This window comes from Diadema setosum, chromosome 18, assembly GCF_964275005.1.
Source record: "Diadema setosum chromosome 18, eeDiaSeto1, whole genome shotgun sequence".
Classification (NCBI taxonomy): domain Eukaryota; kingdom Metazoa; phylum Echinodermata; class Echinoidea; order Diadematoida; family Diadematidae; genus Diadema; species Diadema setosum.
Genome location: NC_092702.1, coordinates 25,348,204 through 25,372,106, shown reverse-complemented (window position 1 = coordinate 25,372,106; position 23,903 = coordinate 25,348,204). Strand labels below are relative to the sequence as shown.

Sequence of the window (23,903 nt, the reverse complement as noted above, 5' to 3'; positions counted from 1 at the left end):
TGCGTGTGTAACCTAATAGAAATTCTCTAGAAAGTTTTTTTTTTTCTCTTTTTGCCTCTAAGGTCAAAAGGTCAAAGATCAAGTGAAAGTGTTGAACTAACTTTTTCCTCCATATCTCGGAAGTGGCTGAAGTTACCTTGAAACTTAGTACATATTATGCATGTTCTACCTGAAAGTAATTATCTTATGAATTTTAGGGTCAAGGGCCAGATGAAAATGGTAACAATTTACTATTCAATTCAGAAATTGCACTTTTTCTCCACACCTGTACCTTGAAAATTACTCAATGCCTAAATGTATGAATGGGTCAAAGTCAAGTTAAAGTCCTTAAATCCCTAGATACATGCTCTCCTATTCATCCAATTAAACCTAGGTCAGGGAAGGTGAACATTCAACACATTTGTGACAAACTTGTCATTCCAATATTTTGCCAATTTTGTGAAAATGTAATCGCACATTGTCCACATGTACTATCTAGACCTATTGGGAAAATCATGCATTATGGCGGAGGCATACCAGTCGCCAAAGCGACATTTCTAGTTTTCTTTTACATGACTTTGGTTATCAATTTTCTCACCCATGAGTCACATGATTGCATGCAAGAGGACCCTTGCAAAGAAAGATTTACAGTTACAGCAGAATAAAAATGCTTCACAGTAATAATGGAAAGAGGGTTATAATGACTATGCCATGTGTCAGGATTGAGGTGACATTAACAGAAGCATTAGTTCCAACATTATTACTTGTATTATTTTTTTTTTCAATGTGAGGATAATCATCAACTGCATCAAATATTCATACTCGCCAGTCTCCGTCAAATTGCTGTTTATTCAATGTTATCCGCCTTCTTGAGAAGGGAAACAGGTGTATTCAAATGTATTTTCCACAGAAGCCTGTCTTACTGGACCTTGCTCATGATATATTGGAGAATGATTCTTTATGTACACAGCTTCTGGTCTAAAGTGTAGTTCCTTGCTCCCTGAATGTATTTCAACTATCAAAAGACTCAGTAGTGTGGGGATTCAATGGGGTGGGAAGGTTGACATGGCTCTGATATCTTCAGGAATCCCCATAACAAATTTTGTACAGCTTTGTCACTGATCTTTGTGTAGTGTTATGCACACAGTGGAAGAATCTATTATAGGGCAAGTCCAAGCTATTTGATCACACAAGACTGAAAATTCAAAATGGGTCAATCTACATAAACTTGGTATCATTTTAAAGCTAAGAAGTTAAAATACATGAATTTCAAAAAGAAAAAGTAAAAATCCTTCCGCATAACTAGCAATAAATTAATCAATCTGCATAAATTAAAATTTAGAGTAACGCGTGGGACATTCAAAAATTCTGCATTTTAAAATATATCTTTTGATTTTTACAAGTTTTTATGAAAATTAGTATGGTGACCTTAAGTCTGACTAACAAGTTATCATGACTGTGATTTTCAGTTTCTCAACTGATTAAATATGCAAATGAGGGATGGGCCAAAATTAGCATGTCCCACGCGTTACTTTTTTAGGTCATTATTTCTCATTTGCATAAAAGTTAATGATTTAATTGACCTGAAACTTTCAAAAGACCAAATTCACAATGGACCTAATCATATCCAAGAGATGAAAAGTTAGTCTGATAAATCTCATACTTGCAATTTGCAATTAGATTTAGTAACGCGTGGGACATTTTAGTAACGCGTGGGACGATTTGTGTACAAGTCAATGGAAGTGTACTAAATCTTAGTCTTCTATGGGAAATGTGTATATTATTGAGGGATTTTTTGTAATTTTCTGAATTCTGACTTGAAATTTGGTGAAAAACTCCGCTTTGGATAAATAATTCACAAAAGATCATTACATGCTATTTTCAAGGTCACATTCAAAGTCAAATGTCAAAAAATAAAGGATAACACAGGCATTTCATATTTTTCATTATATCTATTGTTTTGGTGGGTCTAAATCATTTGAATTTGCAAGAATTTATTAGAAATACATCTATTTAGATAATTAGTACCCCATATTAAAGTTTCTCTGAGCATATGTGCAATTCACATCACAATATTCATAGTGACAAAAATGTCCCACGCGTTACTTGTCCCACGCGTTACTATACCTATCTTTCTATAATTGACCTTGAGAGAAAACAGTTTCATGATTTTTTCTGAAATGTTTTGTTTCAGGTACAGTAATTGTTGTAGGAAAAGACGTTTGTAATGATTTTATAGTATACCAAGTATTTTCACAATAATTGAGATAAAAGTAAAAGAAGAAAAAAAGGACAATTTTTATGGTCCCACGCGTTACTGGAGAATAAATTTGCATAAATTAAATACTGAACGCGTGATTCTCATTATTTCTATTGTTTTGAATGAAGATACCTACTAGCTATCAAAAGCAACCCAACATATGAAGTTTCAATCTTAACAGTGCAATATAGGGCTAAATCTTCTTGTGATGTCCCACGCGTTACTGGTGCAAAATAGCTTGGACTTGCCCTATATACTGGAGTCTACTGTTGCACATGAGTGTACACTTCGATTCACATATTCACTGACTGGTGCTTTTTGTGATAGTTTTAGTGCACATTGTACCCCAGTGGGCAGCGGATTAATCGGGCTACCCATGAATCCCCTCGCTACTGGGTTTTAACCCTATCTTAACTTGGGGGGGGGGGGGGTGGTCAAATTGAAACCCCCCCCCCCCTTCGACATTTTGTGCCACTAAGTCCGCAACGCGCAAAGATTTTTGCCATGCCATTTCATGACTTTTTTCCATGAAGTCTCCAGCATATTTTGAGACCAAATTTGCGACCTCCAGGTACACCATTTTGAAGTTACAGAATGTTTTGCATACATGCATGTCAACCCCAAAACAGCTCAAATTTGTGATACTGTGTGCAGATCCAGTGCAAATTGTGTTTGTTTGTCTGTTTGTTTTTTGTTGAATTGATATAAATTAGATTATTTCAACTTTTAACCATTGGAATTAATCAATTCTAATGTAGTTAAGCTTGAAAAGTTCCTGCAACAAATTTCGGCCAAAAAACAAAACAAAACAATAGGAAACAAAAGGTTGAAAAAGACAAAATACATGAGAAATTGCATAATTAATTTACTTAAGATAGAAAATCACTATTTGTCTATTGTATGACCATCTAATCTTGTAGTTGACATCCGACAAAATTCAGGCAAAATTTTGCAGCGATCGCGCCATTGGCAGTTGAGATCTGAAGGGGGGGTCAATTTGACCCCCACCCCCAATAAAAACTTGGGTCTCAAATAGCCCAGTTAGAATAGGGGTAAAGGTGGGGACAAGATGTCTGTATTGGGACACTAAGGGACACTTTTGGAGTCACTGTAGTTTTGTTTGAATTTTTTTTTGTTTCAACTTTCTTGTGTTTGTTGCTCTTGATCAACTGTATTCATTCAGAACAACTCACTCATGAGGGCATTTTTTTCTATGACATGATACTTTGAATTCTTTGTTAATGATTGTTTATCTTGTTTTGGTTTTTTTTTTCGATTTCTTTTCATTTTCTGCAGGTTCTTCGGGAATCGGTCATTTTGTTTTGACCATTTACAAATGTATGAAGAGTAAGTAAAGGCAGTTTCCTCTAAAATATGAAAAGCTAGCTTGCAATAGCTGTGTTTACACTGTAGGTAAATTTATTTGATATGATATGTGATAGTAGCATGAGAAACACCTGATAAAGAATATTAGTATTGTGGATTACACTCTCAGTTATTTTTTTTTTCTTGAAATACAATGTAGAGCCTTTGAAAGCAAATCATCAATTTCATTTTGTCTTGATGTGGTAGTAGTCAAATTTCTTGGACTACCAAAATTTTCAGTGCCATTTTGCTTCATGCATCAGTGTAGTGTGGTTGCCGGCATTATGGTGTCATGTGCACGTCATTGAATAACGTGTACATTAAGTAAATACAAATACAGATTTTGATTCCTTTGATCTCTGTATTTATTCAAGAGACATCCATTTTATTGCACATTCAGGACCGGCACATATAATAGGCTTCAGGGTGCTCTAGTGTGTTAAATCACTTTGAATGTGATAATGGTGATGATGATGATGATGATGATTATGGTGATAGTGGTTGGTGGCAGTGGTAGTGATGATGACAATGCTAGTGATGGTTATGGTGGTGATGGCAATGATGATGGTGATGATGATGATGATGATGACGATGATGATGATGATGACGATGATGATGATGATGATGACGATGATGATGATGATGATGATGACGATGATGATGATGATGATGTGATGATGCAGAGATGCCAATGTTTTTTTTATTGTTATTATTACTATGCATGTGTTTTGCAAGAAAAGTAAAAATAGTGATTTTCAGCCAAAAATAATGCCTTTTCAACCTAAGAATGCTGCAATGCTGCTTACAAGGTTGGCATACTTGGACGATGGTAATAATGTAGGTGGTGGTGGTGATGATGAATTTATGGTAAGGACAAGAGAGTGTTTGCATTGTTTGAGTATCATTACCCTTTGTTCACTCCTTCCAGGGCGCTGAAAGATGCAGAAGAAGCTATCAACCTTGATAGAACATGGGCAAAAGGTTTCTATCGCAAAGGTCGTGCCTTGAGTGGCTTAAAAGTGAGTTTTCAAATATGGCAACAGTACATAACAAATAAAAGAACAGATTGGTTCCCAGTTTCCCTCTCCAGGGTATCAAAACTGTATCTCCATGGCAACCAGATATATTTGTAGTCCCAATTCAGATGTGATATTGACCAGTGAGTGAATGAACACAATATGGTATTCTTTGCAGTTTACTTTCTGGATTAATCAGTACTAGGGAAGAAAATGTCATGCACATGATGATACCTATCTTTTGTTTTCTCTTCAGCGTAGGAGGCAGAAATTTTCAATGCCTCAACCTTCAAAGATGTCACAGATGCATCTATATCCTCGGCAACGGTGTCTTGGTATTTGTATAATGCTAATGTGTTTTAAGATGATATTCATACAATTATTCATTCTCACCATGTCTTTGTAATCTACCATAAGTCCAATGACATTTAGTATGTTCAGATGGTGATCCCTAACCTCGGGAATAGCTATCTTCCAGGATATGCTCTGGCCCCCTAACCATAACTCATGTTCACGCGACGAAGCTTATCCTCGAAGGTAGTTACCCTCGAGGATAAGCTCACTGCCCCTGTAACCACGCTTATCTGCAAGTTCCTATCAACAAGTTCTGTCCACGTGATGCTTAACTACGAGTAGGAACCCCCGCAGCTCATTGATAAGAGTGCTAACCCTGAGGTAACTCGTGGATAGCTATCTTCGAGTTAACTTCAAGGTAGCCATCAACTACGAGCCTATCCTCGAAGATAGCTATCCTCGAAGTTAGGGATCACTGTCCGAACGTAACTAATGTTATTTTGTGTAATAAGTAAAAATGAATGTGAAATTATGGACTTGGGGGAGAGAGAGGGGCAAAAATCATTCTTCAGTCAATGGTCAATATCAGTGAGCTTCGCCAATATGTATATAAGGGCCATGTCCTTAATCCAGTTATGCTAATTGCATAAGCAGCTTAGGCATCCCACTTGCTCATGTGCAATTGTCTGGTTGCTCAAGTTAGATGATAGTATTTCATCATTTCAACAATTTCATGGCACATGTAATATTGTAGGGATGTTATTGACAGCATTGATACCTAACTCAGATTGCTATTTGTACTCAATTTTCACATTCGAAGGAGAGTTGTGATATATATTCACTCATGTGAGTACTTATTTAAATCTTTCCAGTTGCTTGAAACTTGATACGTGTTATATTCTATGCTAATGTGAGACCAGTGATAATGGTGATGATAGAAAGTGATACTGATGGCCTCATGCTTTCAGAGGATGCAAGGAGCGGAAGATGTTACCAGCCAACGGCATTCTAACACCAACACAACAGCATTTGAAAGATTGTGATGTGTTCTCACATATTGACGTGATGGCTTAGAAACATCTGTATTAAGCATGTAATAATTGTATTGTATTATTATTACATGTATTATTATGGCTCTATTCTTTGTTTATTTTTCTCCTCATGCAGCTTTTCTCAAGTGCAGAAGTTGCATTTGAGCATGTTTTAAAACTAGATAAAGACTGTGCAGAGGCTGTGCATGAACTGAGAACAGTGAGGGTCATCAGACTAAGGGTAAGACATGTACCATGACCATATCATGTGGCCCTGCATCAGGAAACCAACAAAAAGTTGCCAGATATGGAATTTTAGTTGAGGGCAGATTCTGAATGAGCAGTAAAATGGCGTATAACTTCATTGAAATGGACAATCCTAATCTAAATATTTGGAAAAAGCACACACTGGATAAGCTTGTACTTTAATAGCAAAGCTGCTTCAAAGGATAGTGTCTATTCAAGCATTGAATTATACCAAGTCATACAAGATGTGCAATGAATGGGACCCCAAATGTAAAACAAAGATGTAAAACACCATTGCAACAACAATGAAGGGATTATCAGACTCAGCTAAAATTGAGCATGATCTGTTAACACATTCTATCTGTTGCTAATACCAACTTCCAAAATAGCGTCATCGTTCTTTCCAAAGTTTCTGAGTTGAAAGTGAAGAGTGTGTATAGGATTTTATTAAAAAGGAAAAGGCAAACCTAATCACAATATTCAACAAAATAAGTGTTCTAGGAAAACTTTTTAAAATGCCTTTTCCCATTTGCTTTATGATCGCTAACTTTACAGTATGTGGTAGAAGAATTGCTCTTTCACAAAATATGACAAAGTCAAGACTGACTAGGTTGACCAATTTCACCTATTTTGAGTCCTCATGTAAAGTCGGGGCATGCAACTTTTGGTTGGTTTTGTGATGCACAGTCACATATATTGTATATACAAATGATACTGGTGATATATACTTGTATGGTGCTCAGGAATTTGGGCTTACGAACGTGCAGAATATCCAAAAGACACCTTGAGATCTTGCCATATGCAACAAACACTGCCACGACTATTCACTCTTTATGTTCCACGTTCGCACGCCTGACTCAGTCGACGGCGTGCCAACTTCGCATATTCTGCTCAAACGCACAAACCTGCCCAAACCAATCAATTAATCGCCAAATGCCACAGTACAGTGGAAGGGTTTCTTTCAATTCCAATCCTGTCTCATGTTGCTTGCATTTTATGTGCTGATTTACTATCAAGGGGTGTTCCCTACTGAATTGGAGAATAAATTCCAAGTTTAGGTCACTGTTTTATGCGCAAAAGTCATGCATCTACAATAATGTAGCTGCTGGCAATATTTGAAAGAGAACAACGTCAAAGCAAAGCTAGGCATTTGGTGACAACTATGCTCATTACATGTCCACGGTAACAAAAATCTATAGCAGTTGCATAGATAAAAACAAACAAACAATGTTTTGCCCACAGCATGACTACATTGCTGTCTCAGAAAAATGTGGCACACAGGGAGTTTACACCATGGCACATAAAGGCCCGAATTCACGAAGGTGGTACAAATGAAACCATGGTTTAAACCATGGACAAAAACCATGGAGCGCCAAGTGTAGCATGGAATATTTCGTCACGAAATCAGTCATTTCGTCAATGAAATTATTATTTTGTAACAAAATGACAACATTTTGTAACTAAATGAACATTTCGTCCACAGAATGATAATTTCGTTAACGAAACCTGTCATTTTATCGACGAAATGACCAATTTCGTAACGAAATATTCCGTGCGACAGTTGGCGCCCCATGGTTTTTGTCCATGGTTTAAACCATGGTTTTGTTTGTACCACCTTCGTGAATTCGGGCCAAAGAGTTAAAATGTATGTTGCTAGTAAACTTTGTTAGACGTTCTTGATGAAGGAAAGCTGAATCATCTGTCACGATTTCCATCTTTCTCTCTCTTTCTCTTCCATTAACCCTAAAAAGACTGGGGGGGGGGCCTAAAAGGCCCCCCCTCGACATTTCGCGCGATTACTTTGCAACCCGCAATGCTCTCGCCGCGATGCTCTATGACTTTTTTCTTTCGAGTTTCCCGCACATTTTGACACAAAATTTGTGACGCCCGGGGGTACGGTTCTGAAGTTACATAATTTTTTGTACATGCAGTGAGGCCAAAAATGGCTCAAAAATGTGATTTTGTGTACAAAGTCAATGCAAATTGAGGTTTTTCACATGGTTCATATAAATATGCTTATTTTTACTCTCAATGGCTAAAATTAATTTGTTTTAGGAGTATTATGCTTCAAAAAGTGTCTGCCACAAATTTTGTTAAAAAAAAAAACAAAAACAAAAGGTCGAAAAAATAAAAAATACATAAGAAATTCATAAGACAATAAAATAAATAAAAAATTAATTTTTGATACCGAATTTTTTTTCAAGTACATTTGCTAAGAATGCCACAAAGAATAATTAGACCAAAAATGAGCACTTTTGGAGCTTTATTTACTGATTTAGATCAAAGAGTCTGATTTCTCGCATAAATTAGCATAATTAATCAAAATAAAATAAAAGAAGACTATTTTGGAAAATTTAGATATACGATCTTGTAGATTACATCGCACACTACCATTGTGCAAATTTCCGCGGCGATCACGCAATCCACGGCCGAGATCTTAAGTCTTTCAAGCTACCAAAATAGCCCAGTCTTTTTAGGGTTAATTCTGTCTGTGTCTTGCTCTTATCTCTTGTTTTCTTCTCTTTCTCTTCCCTGTCTCGCTTTCTTTGACTCAATCTGTTTGTTTATTTGCTTGTTTATTTGCTTTTGCTCTGACTCTTGTATATGAGCTCTCTGGCTCCTCTGTCCAATCTCTCCCTCTCCTCTCTCACTCCTGTTTGACTCTTTCCATCTCATTCTCTCCCCTTTTCATCTCTCCGTGTTTCACAGGAGATGGGTTTCAGCGAGCAGCAGAGTGAGGAGGCCATCATTGAATTCGGCTCTTTCCAGGCGGCCCTAGAACACCTGCTGGCGAGGGGGGACCGTCGGGAAAACAGCGAAATGGAAGAGGTTTATCAATCTGATGACGAGGATTATATTACACAAACCATCCAAGAGAGCAAACTTGAGTTAGTTTATTTCTTTCTATTCGCATTTTGGTCGTTGCAAGTGTTCTGTTCATGGAATAAATTTCCAGCTCAAATGTGATTAGTAACTTCAGCTGATGAACTATATTTCAGATGGTATCCTGTACACTTCTATGGAAGAAAACTCTACACAAAAGATAGTGGTGTAAAAATGCATAGTAAATTGCGATGAGATTCCAGGAAAATCATTCTCTGCTGTTGTTTCTTGGGTTATTGTTTAAGTATATACATGCTTAACCTCACAACGTTTTCTCAAGGGAAGATCTGAGCCATGGGGTCAAAGGTTAACCTGTTGCGTAGTGGAACCTGGTGGCCAGTGTATAACGTCTATGGGCATTTCAGAATTCAGTATGGAACAGGTTAAGCAAAATGCTAAAATTCCTCTTTTCCACATTTGAAAATGGTTCAGTCTTGTCATGATATTTGGTGTACAAGTATTATTAGGTATGAATTATTTGGAGAAAGTTTGGGGCATGAGGTCAAAGGTCAAATGAAGTTTTATAAGTTCACCTGAGCGATCGTTCTTTGTCCGGCATCTGTTGTGCGTCGTCCGGCGTGCCTCATGCGTAAATTTTTAGGCCCCATTAGGACCCCTCCCCACCCCCTAGGGGCCTAGGGGGTTAGGATCTCAATTTGTTAAAATGTGCACCATTCCCCACCCAGGCGCCCCCATGGGGCCCAAACCCCCCAAAATTAAGGAATCTTTAAAAATCTTCTTCTCTAGAACCAGAAGTGATAGAGCTAAGTTAATACTTGGAGCTAGTACATTGATGACTGTAGTTTCAAGTTTGTTCATGGTGGAATCAGGGGTGCCCACTTTGGGACCCAGGGGAGGGGGGTGGGGAGGGGTCCTAATGGGGCCTAAATTGTACATTTTCATTTTCTTCTTGAGAACCTCATACCTGATTTTCACCAAACTTGGCAGGTAGCATCCCTAGGGGGATAGGATCTCAGTTTGTTCAAATGGGCACCATGTCCCACCTGGAGGGCCCCCAAGGGGCCCAAATCTCCCAAAATTAAGGAATCTTTAAATATCTTCTCTAGAATCAGAAGTGATAGAGCTAAGTTAATACTGTGAGTTAGTACATTAATGACTGTAGTTTCAAGTTTGTTCATAGCAGATCCAGCGGTGCCCCCTTGGGGGAAGGGGGAGGGTTTGGGAGGTCCAAATTGGGGCCTAAATTGTACATTTTCATCTTCTTCTTGAAAACCTCATGATGAATTTTCACCAAACTTGGCAGGTACCATCCCTAGGGGGTTAGGATCTCAGTTTGTTAAAATGGGCATCATGCCCCACCCAGGGGGGCCCCAACCCCCCAACATTAAGGAATCTTTGAAAATCTTTTTCTCTAGAACTAGAAGTGATTGAGCTAAAATTGATACTATGAGAGTGTTTGTGTGTGTGTGTCTGGGAGGGGGGGGGGGGTGTCCAAATTTGGACCCTAATTATACATTTTCATCTTCTACTTGAGAATGCCTGGTCAAATTTCAGTAGAGCTGTGTGTAATTTAGATTAGTGACTGCGTGAAAGGTGAACTTGCGATTCTCAGGTGAGCGCGAGACCCCTGGGTCTTTTGTTGGACAGGGAATGTACATGTATATACCCACTCAACACATTTTAGGGTTGTGTCATCAAACTTTCAAACTCGACATTTTCAGTTTCTTTCCAATCTTTTGAAACCGCCTCACTTTGTCAAGATGTACTATAAACCCATTGGGAGAATGATGCGATATAGCAATATAGTGTAGGCATACCAATTGCCATAGCAACATTTCTGGTTTTGTTTGTAACATGGAAAGTGAAATCAAATGATTAGCCCTTGACTCTGCAACTGAATTATGTCTTCCAATGTGCAAAGGGAGCACTGTGTGGTGTATAAGTCACAAATGCTCTAACCACAAGTATGATTGCATGAAGACCTAAAGGAGGATTATGCAGTCTTTTCTAGACTCGATAACATTGTCAGCCAAGATAATGGAGCCAACCTCATGAGGGAATGTGTCGTATCAGACATAATGATGCCTGTATTCTGGCAGTGATTTAGGCATGCAGGAGGGCATTCAGTTCTAAATACACGTAGGCAACTTTTTGAATCCTAATCACAACAGGTATACCCTTGGGCAAGGTATCTTATGCTAATTGCCTAGTCTTTCGGAGGAGACTTTAATGTCGGTCCCATGTAAAGCAGAGTCACACCATTTGCACGTGTAAGAACCTATTCACTTTTCGAAAAGAGTAGGGAGTTATCCCGGTGAAATAGTTCGTAGTTTTTAGTTGATACGTTATATGAATATTATGATTGAGATGCCCGTTATTTTTACTGTGCGTGTTAAAACTGTATGAATTTAATCATGATTAGGATAAACTGTTTGACACTTAGATAACACTAAACGTGTTGATAGTGTCGTTAAGCATATATCAATCAGTCGTACCTGTGCACAGAAGCCCTTGCATAGATGAGATTACTCAAATGGATTACAGGATTCCAGCGTGATACATTTAGATTCTGTGTTGCCGTTGGGATGCAGGGCAGGTTCAGCTCTGAGTGTGGTATAACTTTTAAGGTTACTACTCATTCTTTTTGCCTTCCCAGCACTACATACCTTCCCTTGATCTCATGAATGATTGTGGTGATTACCAGATATAACAATGGAAAGTTTCTGTATCTTTCTGTCCTCAGTGCAAGAAATCCCGAAAATCTGCGATCCCTGTGGATAGGTAACCTGCAACAAACTGTAACAGACAAAGAGCTGAAAGAGCTGTTTAAGCCGTAAGTTACCATCATTTCTCTTCTTTGGCTAGTGACAGTTTGACATAACTGTTGAAGTTCAGGTGTTTTTAGTTTAGTTTTTTTTTTTCTTTCTTTTTTTCTTTTTTTTTAAATTCCATGATTCATGACATCTCTTAGGTGTAGCATTGCTATGATGCACTCCGTTTTTCTACATATCAGAGTGGGTTTACTGATGACCTCATAATTAGTTTCTGTAGTGAGAAAAGTGACTTGTCATTGGTATTATAATGGTAATCAATTTTATTGCTTGTGTTGTTTATTGAAGCAGTACAATTAGTCTTGATTTTGGGTGCCAATATTTTCATTGTTTACATCAATAATATTGTGTGTTAATTTGATTAATTGTATTGTTATCATCTGTGGTACTGGAAGTGGAATGGAATATTTTATGGTGATGTCACAGATGATGCGACAAGTATTGTCAAATTTTGTATTGGTTGTATCATTGACAGCCATATACATTCTTCTACCTCTCTCTAGTCTTGATGGGTTGCAGTAATACCTTTCCCCTCTTTGTTGTCATATTTTCAGCTATGGAGAAGTTGTCAGCATGAGGCGCATGCTTGAAAAGTTTTGTGCCTTTGTAAACTACAAGGAGCCCCGAATGGCCAGCCGGGCTATGGAAAAACTCCAGGTAAGTGAGACTGTGTTGAATGTATTAAAAGACGTAGTAGCGTGGGGATTCACGGGTGGTCCAAGACGTTTGCTGCCCTCCAGGGTACATTCGAATACCATGTATACCACAGGTCAGCAAATATGTGCATTGAAGCACATGCTCATCGGCAGCAGTTGACTTCAATCAAGATTCTTCTGCTGTGTGTGTACTTTCTAAGAGATCAGTGATAAAGCTGTACACAGTTCGTTACGGGGATTCTTGACTATATCCTAGCTGGGCCAGCCTTCCCCATCCATGGCATCCCTAGGGAACCGCGTCTTTAAATTTTAAAACTGACACGTATCTTTAAAGCCCGCCGCACACTATACGACTCGTGAACCTTATGACTGACAGACTTTGGATCCGAAATAAATCACAGTATCCTCAGTATAAACATCGCTTGTTTATTTGTTTAATATGAACCTCAGGGGACTTGTTTAGGCCACTGCTGAGAAATTTGGAAGTCAACAGTTATCTACAATTTGAATAATGCACAAAACTCAACTACTCAGTAGTTCTGTGTGTCAGCCACACTTAAGCATTTTTGTTGCAGTCTTCTGTATCTTTTATCTATAAACACAAATCTAAAAGTATAAGAGCTGATGTAATAACAAGTAGAGTGTGTGGCAAGAATGTATATAGAAATTTTGTAAGTTTTGATGAACTTCTTCACAAAATATACATGATGGACAAACATGCAGTGCATGGGTCTGCAAAGGTAGCCTAGTAATGTACTGGAATTTACGGTGAGCCCCGAAAAAAATTCAATTCAAAATCTAATGGTCAATAAAAATGTACTAAATGTTACCTTCCACTTTCAATACTTTATGGGAGTTTCTAAAATGATACTCTCTTCAACATACCACTGTATTTGTACAACTCTTCATTTAAGGCATACAAATGGGATTCCCTACCTTTAATGTTGGTGTAATTTCAGATGTGAGCAAAGATAAGGGATGTCAGTTGATTCAGTTGATACTTTGCCTAGGTATGCTGTTTGAGGTGTAAAGGCACTTATTGTCCCCGCCGAACGAGTTCGAGCAGGGGACTATGAAACGGGCTCCGTACGTGTGTGTGTCTGTGTGTCCGTGTGTCCGTCCGTGCGTCCGTCCGTGCGTCCGTCCGTGCGTCCGTGTGTGATCAAAATGTTCAAAATGCTACTCCTTCGCCATTTCTAACCCGATTTTGATTCTGTTTGCTTTATATGATAGCACTACATGAGAGCTTTGAAACTTCTATACAGAATTTCAGTTGTGACCTTTGACCTTGACCTTTGACCTATATTGTACATTTTGCTTCAAAATGCTACTCCTTCGCCATTTCTAACCCGATTTTGATTCCGTTTGCTTTATATGATGGCACTAGGTGAGGGCTTCAAAACTTCTACACAGAATTTTGACCTTTGACTTCTTTGACCTTTGACCTTGATTTTTGACCTATATTGTACATTGCCTACAAAATGCTACTCCTTCGCCATTTCTAACCCGATTTCGATTCCGTTTGCTTTATGTGATGGCACTAGGTGAGGGCTTCAAAACTTCTACACAGAATTTTGACCTTTGACTTCTTTGACCTTTGACCTTGATTTTTGACCTATATTGTACATTTTGCTACAAAATGCTACTCCTTCGCCATTTGTAACCCGATTTCAATTCCGTTTGCTTTAAGTGATGGCACTAGGTGAGGGCTTCAAAACTTCTACACAGAATTTTGACCTTTGACTTCTTTGACCTCTGACCTTGATTTTTGACCTGTATTGTACATATTACTACCAAATGCTACTCCTTCGCCATTTCTAACCCGATTTTGATTCCATTTGCTTTATGTGATGGCACTAGGTGAGGGCTTCAAAACTTCTACACAGAATTATGACCTTTGACTTCTTTGACCTTTGACCTTGAGTTTTTACCTACATTGTACATTGGCTACAAAATGCTACTCCTTCCCCATTTCTAACCCGATTTCGATTCCGTTTGCCTTATGTGATGGCACTAGGTGAGGGCTTCAAAATTTTGACCTTTGACTTCTTTGACCTTTGACCTTGATCTTTTTACCTATATTGTGCATTGTGCTACTAAATGCTACTTCCGGCGGGGACATATATTACGCACCGCGTAATTTCTACTTTTCCTTGTTTGATAAGGAAATCCTTCAAGATCAAAGAGTAAACCTCACTTTACATATGTTACAGCAAATAGTCTTGTGATAAGATAGTAATAGTTGGTTACATGTGTTCTTTCACACCGTCTCATGCAGGGGAAAGAGTTTCATGGCAAATTTCTCCTAATCAAGTTCCCCGACAACCCCATTGACCATCACCCCGCCTTAGGCACTACCCAGGAGGTCGTAGATGCACGCTTCAAACCTGTGATCTTGCGAAAGAACCAGCCAACTGCAGGCAAGCCCAAAGTGAAGCCGACCTTCACTCCCCAGGATCAGAAGTAAGTGATATAAATCAGAACGGTATCTGTGAAAGAGGGCAGTTGTCTTGTTTATGCTACATTTATACTATGTTCTCGGCGGCCACGGCAGTCACGTTTCGAGCCACTGTGCACAAGAAGGGACAGACGTGAGACAACACTGGGGGATGGGATGGGCAAATGTAACAGGCCCATATCAGATTTTTGAACTGTTAAAGAATTTGCCATTGCAGTCACAATGCTGATGAGAAACCTACTACAGCAGAGTAAAACGGGATGAACACATCAAAACATGACAGCACATAATAAGCCGCAATAAAACTTTTAGGCAGTCCTTTTAATTAGTGGAGTCAAAAGGGGCCTGCGCTTTAGAACCTATAGCAGAATCTTCGTCAGAGGCAAAATGACAAACAGGCAGGGACTACACATAACAAGAACAGTCTGGGGAGGGCTAGGGACACAGGAAAAAAAGAAAGAAAGCAAAAGGGGAGGGTTGGAGGTCATAGGCAAGGAGCCAAACAAGTAAAGGGAGGAGGATTAACCCTAAAAGGACGGGGGGGGGGGGGGGGGGGATCCGCCCCCCCCCCCCTCGACGTTTCGCGCTATAATTCTGTAATGCGAGAAGGCCTCGTCGCAAGGCTTCTTGACTTTGTTTGTTCAAGTCTCCCGCAACTTTTGAGACCAAATTTGCAACGTCCGCGCATACTTTAGCGAAGCCACGCCCATTTTTGTAATGGATTGTCGCCCCAAAACGGGCACGATTTTGTGATTTTGTGTACATTTCCTGTGGAAAACAGTGCTCTGTCATAAAAGCATAAAAACCTGATTATTTTTACAATTAATCACTTTCATTGATTAATTTTATGCTAATTATGGTAGAAAAGTGGTCAGTGACAATTTCCAATTAAAAAAACAAAGAAAAAACAAAAGTTGAAAAACAGAGAAATACATAAGAAATTCTGAAAACAATAAAATACTTAAGAATTGAAATGACTTTTGGAAGTTTTTGTGATGTACAATTGTTGAATACACTAAAACAGATTTACAGATCAAAAATTAGACTCTCAATGCTTTTAATTAGGCTAAAATATGATCTTGAGCTTAATTTGCATAATCAATTGATTAGAATTAGAAATTGATTGTTTCAAAAATCTTATGACACAATCTTGTAGATTATGACGTGGATCTCACGCATGCAAAATTTCATAGTGATCGCACCACCGATCTAAAGTTTATTGTCGCTGGGGCAACAAGACCTCGTATGTACAAGATGTCAAATGTTCAGGAGAGCCAAAAAACATGGCAGCCAAAGCAATGTATCCAATGGGAAAGCCTTTCCTTTGACATGCTGAGGTGGCTTCTTTTTTGGGGTAAGACTGCTAGGGTTTGGACAGGACATCACTTTACTGATTATCTGACCATTTATCCAAAAGAGTCATTTGCACCAAAATTTCAGATACGAGGTCTTGTCGCCCCAGCGACGTTATGGATATAATTTATTTTTTCCAGTAGGTACAAAGGGCTAAAGCAAAGCTGGCACAAGATGATGAGCAGAAGGCAGTGTTACACCCATAGGATTGCCCCACTGATTATATTTAACGAAGTAGACCAATTTACAAACATTAAGTTAAAGTAGGTAAGAGGTTGTTTCTTGCACCCAGAAAGCATGCCATATTTTTGCCCAACATAAAGATAATTGATGCATGCAAACTGAAGACCTCCCTACACGTTCGTTGGAGAATATGTGACCCGCTACAACAAAAGGTTCTGAAAGTCGAGGGAGGTAGATTTTATGAAAATTACATGACATTCTCCCCTTACTCTTCCGCTTTATTTCATATATTTAACACGACTCATAAAAGTACTCAGTTGCGGAGATATTGATGATGTTATGGATGGGACCATGTTGAGTGGTCTAGGCAATAAGCATTTTAGAAAACCGCCTTCAAAGTTTTCTTGCTGACGCAATCATGATCACAAGGGGAGGTAAGGCAGATTTCACCGTAGAAGATCCACTCATAGCAACCTCTTAGATGTTCATTCAAGCTTAGCGCCAGCGGTCTACGCACGACCAATCAGTAACCAGGATGCCATGCACTGACCAATAAGATCACTCCCTTGGGGCGGAGTCTATCTGCGGCGCTAAATCCAAATCTTCGGACGCGTTTCTGTTCCGTTGAAAGTTGGAAAATCATGGCCCAGAAAAACGCTAATTTCTTGCCTTTCCTTTGGTCATTTAGCTTTGGAATTCCGGCAGATGATAGATGAAACATTAGACTGTGCAACATTATGCCAACAACAGAAATTCGATGGTTTTGACCGATTTTGATGATCTGACTTCAAACTCCGTTTTCTCAGCTCAGCCGTCAGCGACTTTCAGATCCCTTTGTTGTGGCATGTCACATATATCCATATTTTCGAAGATATTGGTCAGGGAATCTGTTGGCCACTGATAATCTTGCATGATGTGATTTCTTTTCCTTTTACTTTCCCCAGGACTAAGAAGTCTGGACCAGTCAATGGGAATGAGTGTTATTTCTGGAGGACCACTGGATGCTGGTATGGGAGCAGTTGCCGCTATGAGCACCTACCCCAGTCTGCGGGCGTTGACAAGAAATAGTTACCAGCTGCAGAGTGGGAACACACATATGCAAGAAGAACAAACAAACACATACACACAAACACACCGCATACAAACAAATGTGCTGTGACTCTGTCGCATAGTCAAGTCTTTCCTGGCCAATCTGGAGCTGGCAGTGTTGTTGCTGTGGCAACAAGCAAAACCACAGTTAATAGGAAAGACATCTGAGGAGTGAGAAAACAAAATATTTATCTCCTATCCGAGTACATGGTAAACCAAAGTTTTACCTGTGTTCTTTTATTTATTTATTTTTTCCTAAATGCCTCCGTTTCCTTCTGCATTTTTAAGACCATTTATAAAGTTGCTGTTCTGACAAGAGAAACTTTTTGCAGATGTGCTTAAGAAAACCTTGTAAGTTATTGCCCATGGTAAAATGTTGGGTGTAAGGGATTTTCATTTTAAATGAAAGCAGCACCCTCACCCTCTCCTCTTTATTTCTTTTTTTCCCCTAATTTTTATGTATGTTTTGTCTGGAGATAGGGACTTTGTAGATGGTAAATATCAAGCAGTCCAGGGTAAAATACTCGGCATGGAGAGAGTTCAGTGCCACAGGAATTAGTCTATGTTTAAATGCTCTATTACTCTCTTTTCAAGAAGTAAAGTCTGGTGCCAAATTATTGCCATTCTGTCGTTCGAGGAGAAAGAAAATCAGAAAGAAGAGGCTAATCGAAGTTCTGTCCGTCTGTGTTTCCTAGTCCATGGTTCACATGCCTGAATGTTCTACGCATCTTTCCTCTAAAGTTGTGCAGGGCCTTGAAGTGTCTGTAGATGAACGTTAATCGAGACTTCTTTCTTTGGACAAAATTTGTTTGATTACGTAAGATATCATTGGTATGCATTCCACATAGCCTTGCACCAAAGATGTGTCTCTTCTGTCTTGTGATTAATGTGCAGTAATGTGAGAGGGTTGCTGTTATTTAAGAGGGTAGCCGTGATGTAAGAAGGCTGTCACAATCGGTCTGACTTCCCATGGGCCATTGGCATGTAGAGTGTTCATGCTTCTTTAAACAAGCCTGACCCTCTCAAGAGTGATTCTGTGTCTCCAAACCAGGGTAGTACAATGGGACAACAATATATTGTCAACCTGTAATGAGAAACCATGATGAATGCATCCAGTGCAGATCAGATGACAAGATATCTAACTGAATGAGGCAACGATATGATGCTCACTTCTCTGACAAAGACAGGAGATAGATGCTCCATTTTCTGATGCCAGTTACAGTGTGATGTTACTGAAGTATGTCTGTGTTGTTCAGTTTTAAGTTATTATCTGATGATTTTTTTTTTAATTCACAGGTACAGTCGTATTTATTAAGTTTATTCCAGAATTTCACTCAGAATTACACCCAGTAGTATTTGCACACACATGCACACACACAGAAAATGCTTTTGCAAAATTGTTATGATTTGATATGACAAGTTCAGTTGTTTAAAGAACTGACTAAAGACAAAGATTTGCGCTTCTGTCTCACGATTATTCAATGTGTAGATATGTTATTTCATTGCTGATGTGACACAGTCCAGTGTTGCAGTCATACACTGAGTGATAGGTTAGTAATTCAGGAAATGAAGGTGTAGAATTTGTTAAATGGTGGAGAGGGAATGAGTCCAAGGTACTTCCAGGGGAATCGTCTTTTGCAAATCGTACCTGCGAGCTAAATGCATTCTGTGATATCATGTTTTCTTATGATAAATGATGGCATAGTTACGAAACTTTTTTCTTTCTTTTTTTCTTTAAAAGCGCAATCTTTGGATATTTTTATACATCTTTTTTACCATCTTCAGTTATTGAGGATTGTGAACTCCATATAAATAAGTGCCATAAAGTTGTGTAAGTGTGTGTGTTAAACAGTCATTACTTTGATTATATTCTATTGATACATGTAGTGAGGATCGCTTGTGGAACCCCATGAATATTTGGGTCAAAAGACTTACTTGGTTGATCCAACTTGAAAAACTTTCCTCTTTGCTCAAAATAAAAGAAAAAATGCACAAATTTCCCTCTAGATAATAATGGATAAATTTTGGTGAAATTGTGTGCACCCTGAACAAGGCTATGTTTGGTTTTTTTTTTTTTTGTTTTTTTTTTAAAGAAACGTAACACTTGCCCAATTCCTGTGGTTAGGTACAGACCTTACAGCTAACGCAAGAACAATAGTAGCAACCTGTTGTGATCCGTCTTATTTACGTCATCATCATGACCAGATGGTTGACTGATAAATGTTGTTTCAATTTTTATGTAAGGTTTTTCTCCCATTCTGAATCCTTAAAAAATAAATGATATGTTTGGGTGTTAATGATTCCATGACAGCATGCTAACAAATGCAAAAAGTTTGTGCTCAATCTTCTCTTCAGATTTACTCGTCAGTTTAATGCCTTGTTACCAGTATATAGTATGTAAACTTGTCTTTGTGAATCTGGATAAAGTTTGATGCCCCCTTGTGTGGACTGAAAACGATTTGATGTAATTCGGCATCATTAGCCAAAAATTCTGAGGCTAAGGTTGTGGGAATTTCAATCAAACTAGTAGCAAGCCTCAACAGTAATAAAGTGCTGTTTAGAATGCTTTGGCGAATTACAACATGTACACAGAGATGTGTGACCACTAACGTCATACAGTCAACCTTGCTTAAATCGACCTCATGTAAGTCAAATAATCGCCAAAGCCAAAGGTCTTTTCAAGTCCTTTTCTCTTCATATTCTATTGCTTTTAACCCCTCATAAATCAAATTTTCTCTGAAGTCAAAGCTGTTTCTTCAGTCCAAATAGATTCAATGTGGGCAAGGTTGACTGTATGTTGTCATGTTGAACAGTTGTGGCTGATTTAAAAGATGACAGAAGGTTGTTTTGTTCCCATGGACATAAGGAATCACATGTAGGTCATCAGTAAGCTTTTTTTTTGTGTGCATGTTCTGGTGAACCATTTTCTCAGAAAGATGCCCACTCCCCCCCCCCCCTCCCCCCCCCCCAAAAAAAAAACCTTTGACACAAAACTAACGTGGAAAACAACCTGTTTAAAACATTGGGTTGAGGAGTGGAGTTAGGCTTCATGTTCTTCCAAGTGACATTCTCCAGGTACAGTACACAATGGAGGAACAAGCCTTCTGTAATGTGGCAATAAATTTTGTGCACCTGCCCTGCTCTTCTCGCACTGTAGCTGTTTGTGCAACCCGAAGCCATTAGCTTCAATCAGCATCTCAAAAGATGTTATATAAAGTTCTGTGTGTCGCAAAGATGTTCTTGATGATGTTAACCACATTGTATGTCACAGTCCCGATCTACAAATCAATGTTTGATGCATGGGCCACAAAGCATTTTTCTCCCCTGTCAGAAGTGAATAAATGGGCTGGCATTGCCATAAGTATAAAAAATGTTATTCTGTAGTGTTGTATTCCATCATTATATGTTTCTCTTGGCCTGTGATTCTGAAAGTGAAATGTTTGCTACAGCCTTGATATATCATTAGTAGTTGTTTCTAGCATGGAGGTACATGCTTGTTTGTACCTGCATGTTTCTAGTTGAAATTTATTCCATGTAGACAGAGTGGTATGAGGAATAAAAACACAACAATAATTGACAGAATAAAGATGGCAAATGCGACCTACTCAAAACTAAGCAGACAAGGCTTCTCTATGACTTTCAAAAAAAAAAAAAAAGAATGAAAGATCAAAACACATTACAACAATGAATACTTATCATGGTTCAAATTTTTGATGGTACAGTGTACACTGGAAAGAGTGGTCGTGTTTGCAAGGATAAGGAAATACGCCACAGTGGAGAGCATTGGGAATTTTGTATGATTCCATAGACCACTCTACTCTGTTTCTTTTTTGTACGATTCTCGATGATTGAATACAATATCTATTCAGCTCTTATTCCTGTAACACTGCTCTCTAGCACGACATAACATTGTATCAGGGTAAATTCATGTAAGCAGAAGTTCCTTCTTTTTTTTCTCTTTTTTTTTTTTTAGCTCAAAATATCGCAAGAAATAATCTGCAAACTTTGGAAATAGTGAGATTAAGTGATCCCCAATGAATTCCAATTTTCTGTCTTGTACTCATCCATGCTGAAAGGGCTGTCACAAAGGGCTGACTATAAGTGGTTATCAGTTACTGAAAACTTGGTTGACCACAGTTATATGTTAATGGCATTGTAAGTTATGTATCCCTTGACAAAACTTGGGCAGAGCAGTTGCCTGTCATGTTTCTTTGTACATGTATGTGATACTGTTTCTACATGACGGTCAAATATGAGCCATGCATTGGCACACAACTAAATCCCGTTTGCATTTGCATCTTGCATTGCTCGAGATGCTTAGGAAAGAGGGATCACTAAAGGACCAGTCTTTCTTGCATTTATGATAAAATCTTCCTGCATCTATGGTATGACAAAGATGGGTCAGAACTCTTCTCATGTGAAAAATGTCTCATGTTCAGACTACATGTATGTGCCTGTAAAGCAAAGCATGCTCCAGGGGCCACATGTAAAACTTGTCTAAAATGCAAGTGACAGAAATAAAAGAAGCAAGGAGACTCATTGGACTCTGGAACCGGACATTGTCTTACTGTGGCGTTCATTTGTTTCATTGCTGATCGAAATACATGCGTATTTAGTTATATTGAATTTAAATATTACACACATGCATTTGTATTTTGATCTAATGTAGTTGGTATAGGGTACCTGTTTTAATGGAAACAGGAAAAACCTTTTTATCAACATCTATTAAGGTGAACAAAGGGTTTGTAGAAAAAGGTTTGTTGTTGTTTTTTGTCGCAACCAGTGAAAAGGCTGGTACTATATTGTGAATACAAAATGGCAGTTTCTGTTGTGTCTGCGTGTTTGTGTGTGTGCATATTGTGAGTGTGTGTGCATGTTGTTAGTGAATGTGTGTATGTGTTTGCTTAGCTTTTGATCTTGATCATGATTGATTTTGATGTTTGGTTTGATCGAGTTTAGGCAGGTGGACATAGTTTATGTAAGATGTCTTGTTTAGGGCATTTTGAGACATAATTCACCTAATTTGTATTAAGTTCTGCTCTTAATTCTCATATATTGTGAAAAAAAAGATGGAGATGAAAATATTGAAATCAAATTTTGGTACTGCATGAATAGTGTCTTGTCACTTCGTACAAAGAATACAGAGGAGGGCTAGATCAGAGGGTGCTTTTCAGAGGCTTTTCTCCAGCCCTCAGGTGGCAGATGGCATCTATTCAACAATATGTTGTTGCACCTTGAGCCCGATACACTGCTATATATCAAAAGCCCCACACAGTACTCCAGTCATAGGATGGGTAGGGTAGGCCTATATCCAGTGATTACAGTACTTTGGCAAATTTTTTACACCAGCAAAAGTGATGTGCGGCTCTGAATCAACTGTAGGGATTTATTTAGCATCGCTGGCAATCAAGGGTTATGATCTGATGGTGTCCGAGCATGCAGGGTTCGCCATACACTGTCTGATCAGTGGATGTCTGACAAATGCAATACTCTGGGATTGCGCTTCTTAAAACAGAATGCCGGCAAGAAAAGGTAGGGGCCAAAGTAGAGATAACGACATACATGTACATATTGTACACTTTGTAGTACAGTAATTGTATGAAGATATGGAATTGAAATGTGGAGCAATGAAAAGGAGACACAAACATAAAACTTGCAATGAACATTTCCAAAGGCACTATACTTGTGTGCCACTGAGTGATAGCACCGTTTGCATGATTTTATGAAGTGGGGATGAAGTTTAATACATACAAAAATTCATGTTTCTTTAGTATTGCTGAAATTCAGGGGGTTTTGTGTTTTTTATGTTGTTTTTTTGATAATTATAGCAAAGTACTGGGATGGTTTTGAACACAGTCCATATAATATAACCCAAAAATCAAATTCTCTTTCAAGTCTAAAGAAGAAAAAAAGATGAACATTGTCCAAAATAAACACCATACCTGATTAACATCACTCTGCAATGGTTGTAAGTAAATTAATTATATGAGAAAAGAGGAAATAAGTTATAATTCATAAAGGCAATTAAGAACATTTTCTTCAACTGAAAAGGCAGACCGATGTCTTAGTTGTAGAGTTTTAAGTTGAGCTATGACAAGTCAATGTGATATGGTTTTTTTTTATTCACATTTCACACAATCAATGTGAACACAAGTTGCAAATATCCAGGGTAAACAATTAAGCAATAACAACAAATAAAAACAAAAAGCCTCGTATGGTACAAAGGGAAATGTTTAAACCCACTTTTTTATTATCACTGCACGTATGTCATCAATTATTATTACTACCTTGTACATCA

The 23,903-nt window shown here is 38.4% G+C and overlaps 1 protein-coding gene across 1 annotated transcript in view; it reads left to right on the top strand.

Annotated features, from left to right (window-relative positions):
* LOC140241720 (uncharacterized) overlaps positions 1 to 22,162 on the top strand; it is a 105,670-nt gene extending 83,508 nt beyond the window's left edge. The window contains exons 12-19 of the mRNA XM_072321468.1: positions 3,536 to 3,586; positions 4,533 to 4,623; positions 6,082 to 6,186; positions 8,901 to 9,079; positions 11,779 to 11,868; positions 12,421 to 12,523; positions 14,801 to 14,985; positions 17,461 to 22,162. Of these exons, the coding sequence (XP_072177569.1) occupies positions 3,536 to 3,586; positions 4,533 to 4,623; positions 6,082 to 6,186; positions 8,901 to 9,079; positions 11,779 to 11,868; positions 12,421 to 12,523; positions 14,801 to 14,985; positions 17,461 to 17,584 (928 nt within the window). The 3' untranslated portion in view covers positions 17,585 to 22,162. The remainder of the gene's footprint in view (positions 1 to 3,535; positions 3,587 to 4,532; positions 4,624 to 6,081; positions 6,187 to 8,900; positions 9,080 to 11,778; positions 11,869 to 12,420; positions 12,524 to 14,800; positions 14,986 to 17,460) is intronic.
* The last annotated feature ends 1,741 nt before the right edge of the window (positions 22,163 to 23,903 follow it).